The sequence below is a fragment of the Pempheris klunzingeri genome, chromosome 4, assembly GCF_042242105.1.
Source record: "Pempheris klunzingeri isolate RE-2024b chromosome 4, fPemKlu1.hap1, whole genome shotgun sequence".
Lineage (NCBI taxonomy): Eukaryota > Metazoa > Chordata > Actinopteri > Acropomatiformes > Pempheridae > Pempheris > Pempheris klunzingeri.
The window spans coordinates 10,574,249-10,579,058 of NC_092015.1; the positions used below are offsets into that span (position 1 = coordinate 10,574,249).

At 43.1% G+C, this 4,810-nt stretch overlaps 1 protein-coding gene across 1 annotated transcript; it reads left to right on the top strand.

Moving 5' to 3' along the window:
- Positions 1-250: 250 nt before the first annotated feature.
- LOC139199831 (extracellular calcium-sensing receptor-like) lies at positions 251-3,978 on the top strand. Its single transcript, XM_070829006.1, has 10 exons — positions 251-390; positions 634-931; positions 1,118-1,204; positions 1,319-1,426; positions 1,526-1,692; positions 1,836-2,313; positions 2,402-2,632; positions 2,744-2,867; positions 2,965-3,437; positions 3,538-3,978. The coding sequence occupies exons 1-10, from the start codon at positions 266-268 to the stop codon at positions 3,976-3,978; spliced, it is 2,532 nt and encodes an 843-aa protein (XP_070685107.1). The 5' UTR covers positions 251-265.
- Positions 3,979-4,810: the final 832 nt, after the last annotated feature.

A 4,810-nucleotide genomic window follows, 5' to 3' on the forward strand; every position in this document is an offset into this window, starting at 1 on the left:
TCGTCTGGCTCATTATTTACTGTTTGTATGGGCTATCCAGGGATCTGTTACTTGAGCTTATACTCTGTAGATATCTATTTGCTGTTAAGGGTTTATGGTGACTTAGCTTAAAGAAAGGATGAACCTTTTTGGGTGGAGATCAGTAGAACCCAGTCTTTCATGGAGAACAACAGAGCTCGTGTTTTGGAGTCTACTATGGTGTGTGATTTTTCCCTGCAATTCCCACCAAGACCAGAGCCAACAATGCAAAATAATCCCAGGTTCAATGTCCCTGCCTGTGCTGGAGAAAAAGGGGGACATCACCTTGGGGGGACTCTTCTCCCTTCATGACATGGTGGTGGAGCCCAGTTTGTCCTTCACCTCTAGGCCTCCTCCCACACAATGCACAAGGTAAGCCTTTTTTTAGCTGTTCCTCAAATTGCTGTTGCAGCAAAATCATGATTAAGCAACTGTAATCTCTGCTCACACGCCAAAATATGGCACAACTCTGGCTTTCAAAGTTGTGTGCACGATGATTTGTGGACAGTGTTGAGTGAAATCAAGTTCTATGTTACAGGGCTTCACAGTTACAATTTTGTTGAAAATTAAAACAGCTTCAGACTTTGCCTCATGCCATCTTCTCCCTACTTTCAGATTTAACTTTCGGACATTTCGTTGGATGCGAACTATGATCTTTGCCATTGAGGAGATCAATAGAGATGGCAAACTCCTGCCTAACATCACACTGGGCTATAAGATCTATGATTCATGCAGTACACCCCATCAGGCTCTGAAGGCTGCCATGGAGTTAATGGGGAGCAAGAATGGTTCAGGGGTCGAGACGCAGAGTAAAGTCATCTGTCATGGGACCGTACCAGCAGTGATAGGAGACGGAGGCTCTACTCAGTCTCTGGTAGTGGCCCGTTTCCTGGGAGTCTTCCAGGTGCCACAGGTAAGTTGGTCATGGTTGTTCTACAACTATGTACCAGTGGTTTGCTGTGTGTAAAAGCCCCTGGGCAAGGTTGTAACATATTACCACTGTCTCAAATTCAACATATGGAGGCTTTATCCTTTGTTAAGTCTAACTTACTGATTTAAGGAATGTTTCAATACTGGAGATGTGTTTTTTTCCACTCAGGTTAGCTATTTTTCCAGCTGTGCCTGTCTCAGTGACAAAAAGGAGTTTCCTGCCTTTTTAAGGACCATGCCCAGTGACTTCTTCCAGGTTAGAGGCAACAGAAACTCGATCAGATTGCTCACAATGTGACATATTCCTCCATACACAAACAATCTTCTCTGAAACAATCAATGAAATCATTCTTTCTGTGTCTTTATCTAGGTTGATGCATTAGTACAACTTGTCAAGGATTTTGGTTGGACCTGGGTGGGTGTGATTGCAGGGGATGATGACTATGGCCGTGGTGGGGCAAACATCTTTGCCAATGAGGTTTGTCACACACCCAAAAATAAAGAATCTAATCAAAATAATTGCCATTTTGTATTTACTATGATTCAGAAAAGTGCATCTCCTCTGTTGCTCTCGTAGGTTAGAAAGTTAGGTGCTTGTGTTGCCCTCCATGAGATCATCCCTAAGAACCGAGCACAGACTTCCATTTCATCTATTATTTCCAAGATCCGCTCCTCTGGGACTCGGGTGATTCTAGTGTTTGCTGTGGAACAAGATGCAGCTGCATTGTTTGACGAAGCACTCAGGCATGACACTTGGAATCTTCCACCACATATTAAACCTTAGTATCCACTTTTTTTTTTTTTTTTACTGATTTACTGTTTACAGAGTTTGAAGTTCTGATGTGTTTGTCTTTGCAAACATTGTATTGCATATCTCTTGAATTTAGAGAGGGGCTCACTGGAATACAATGGCTGGCCAGTGAGGCCTGGAGCACAGCCTCTGTCCTCTCCACCCCCAAAAAGTACCATCATATCCTCCAGGGTTCTATGGGCTTTGCTATTCGGCGAGCACACATACCTGGATTGGAAGAATTTCTACTTCGCTTGCATCCCATGAGCCCAGATGCCCTTGACGATCCCTTCCTGATACCTTTCTGGGAAGAGGTGTTTCAATGCAGCCTGGGTGTGAAGCCTGAAGGTCAGGAAGGTAATGTTAAGGGTAAACCTCCATGCTCTGGAGCAGAGGAGCTGGGCAGCGTGACAAATATCTATTCAGATGTGTCACAGTTGAGGATTTCCTATAATGTCTATAAGGCTGTGTATGCCATTGCCCATGCACTCAAGGCTATGAGAAGCTGTGTGAAAGGAAAAGGGCAATTTCCTCGGCAGGAATGTCCAGATGTAGACAATTTACAGCCATGGCAGGTACCATCCCATATGCAAACTAATCTAGTCTATATTAACAAAACTTATGTATAGTAAATAGATTTTCGCATGCACTTTCTTCCCATAGCTTCTTCATTACATAAAACAAGTGGAATACTTGAACTTGTTTGGTGATGAAACCAAGTTTGATGGGAATGGTGACCCTGTAGCCATGTATGACCTGGTTAACTGGCAGCTTAGACCAAACGGAGAAATGGAGTTTGTCACAATTGGCAAATTTGATGGGACGACTTCAGCTGGAAAGCAAAAGCTACAGATCCAGGAACAGAAGATTGTATGGAATGGCAACAAAACCGAAGTAGGGGCCTCAACGAAATAAAATGTCTAATGAATTGTGTTTTGTGCAGTAATATTTTCATAATGTGACTGTGTTGTGACTAGTGTAGTATGCATTCCCTCTTTTGCTTAGGTTCCCTTGTCAGTATGCAGCAGCATTTGTCCCCCAGGCACCCGGAAGGCAATCAGACCTAACTTCCCTATCTGCTGCCATGATTGTGTGGTTTGTACAGCTGGGGAGATTAGCAATCAGACTGGTGAGGAAAGAATGCCCACATTATGTATGACAATCATCTACAGTTGCAGTGGAAAAGCCACAGAATAGCAGCTAAATTCTTCTTTTCTTTCCTCTAGATGCCATAGAGTGTGTGCGCTGCCTGCCAGAGTTTTGGTCCAATGCTGAGAGGACAGTTTGTATCCCTAAGCAGGTGGAGTTCCTCTCCTTTAGCGACACCATGGGCATTACCCTGATGGCTATTTCCCTCATTGGCTCCTTCTGCACCTGTATCGTGGTCTTCATATTCTCCTGTCACAGAACCACCCCCATAGTCCGGGCCAACAACTCTGAGCTGAGCTTCCTGCTGCTCTTCTCCTTGACTCTGTGTTTCCTGTGTTCTCTGACCTTCATCGGCCGGCCCTCTGAGTGGTCCTGCATGCTGAGACACACAGCTTTTGGGATCACATTTGTCCTCTGTATCTCTTGTATTCTGGGGAAAACTATCGTGGTGCTAATGGCCTTCAAGGCTACACTTCCCAGTAGTAATGTAATGAAATGGTTTGGACCTGCACAGCAAAAGGCAATCATTACATTTTGCACACTATTCCAGGTAAGGATTTACGACTTTACATGTGCTTTGAATAATTCGGAGAGCATTAGTTCAAATGTTTGAAAAAGAAACGTGTTTGGAAATATTTATTTTTATCCAGGTAATCATCTGCACAGTGTGGCTGGTTGTTGCTCCCCCCACCCCACGCCAGCTGATTCCACGAGAGAGCGCTATTGTCATTCTCTTGTGTGACGAAGGTTCACGCATAGCATTCGCTCTCGTCCTGGGCTACATTGGCCTGCTGGCCTGCCTCTGCCTTTTCTTGGCTTTCCTCGCAAGGAAACTCCCAGACAACTTCAACGAGGCCAGACTCATCACCTTCAGCATGCTTATTTTTTGTGCGGTGTGGGTTGCCTTTATTCCTGCTTATATTAGCTCTCCAGGAAAATACGCCACAGTCACAGAGGTATTTGCAATCTTGGCCTCCAGTTATGGACTGCTGGGCTGCATCTTTGCACCAAAGTGCTACATAATCCTACTAAAGCCAGAAAAGAACACACGGAAACACCTGATGTCCAAAGCTGCCACTGACAAATTTTAGGTGACTATCTTTATTCCATGTACATATTATGGATTCTTTTTACTGGCATTTTCCCAGATATTAAAAAATATATGTTAAACCTACTTCACTTCATGTGTCATTTTGTGGAAAAAATGTAAATAAATAAGAGGTGACAGATGCATAAGGTCCTTGAATAAGTTACATTTCACCACCAGATGGTAGTAGTGTGCTGTTAATGCTGCTCTCTGTCATTCATTATCCCCATAAGGAAATGTGCAGCCATGCTGTGGCACATGTTCATATTTAGTAAGAACTTTTTCCAGTGTCTTTATAAATTTTCCATTTGTACCATTTCCAGTCCAATACTACTGAAAATCCTTACCTTTTGTGTATAATTAAATATCTAGTTTAACTTGATCAATCAATTTGGTCAGTGGTGTAGGGGCAACTACAGGCAGCTAAAAGCTAGTCATCAAAAAGAGATTATGTTATTAATTGAAGCCCTTTGCAGTCTGTTTCACTTGTTCAATATGAATAACCATATTTTTTTTAAATCAAATTGTTATATATTTCCATCGACATACATCATCATCATCTACATACCTCAGTGGGACTGTGGATGATAGCTCATTGTTAGATCTGAATGGGATATGGCAGCAGTGTCCACGCTGATTTGACCTAAGATAGAATGATGAGGCCCAGGGTCTTTGAGGTATGCTCTGTGGAAATCCCAGCTGTCATTGGTTAATTAAATCCTCGTACTCCAGAGGCCTTTACATATAAACATCACGCCTGGCTGTTCCCTACAATAACAAACTAAAACGTCAGACATTTTTCCTGCTTTCCACAGCTGCTCTCAGGATAACATTGA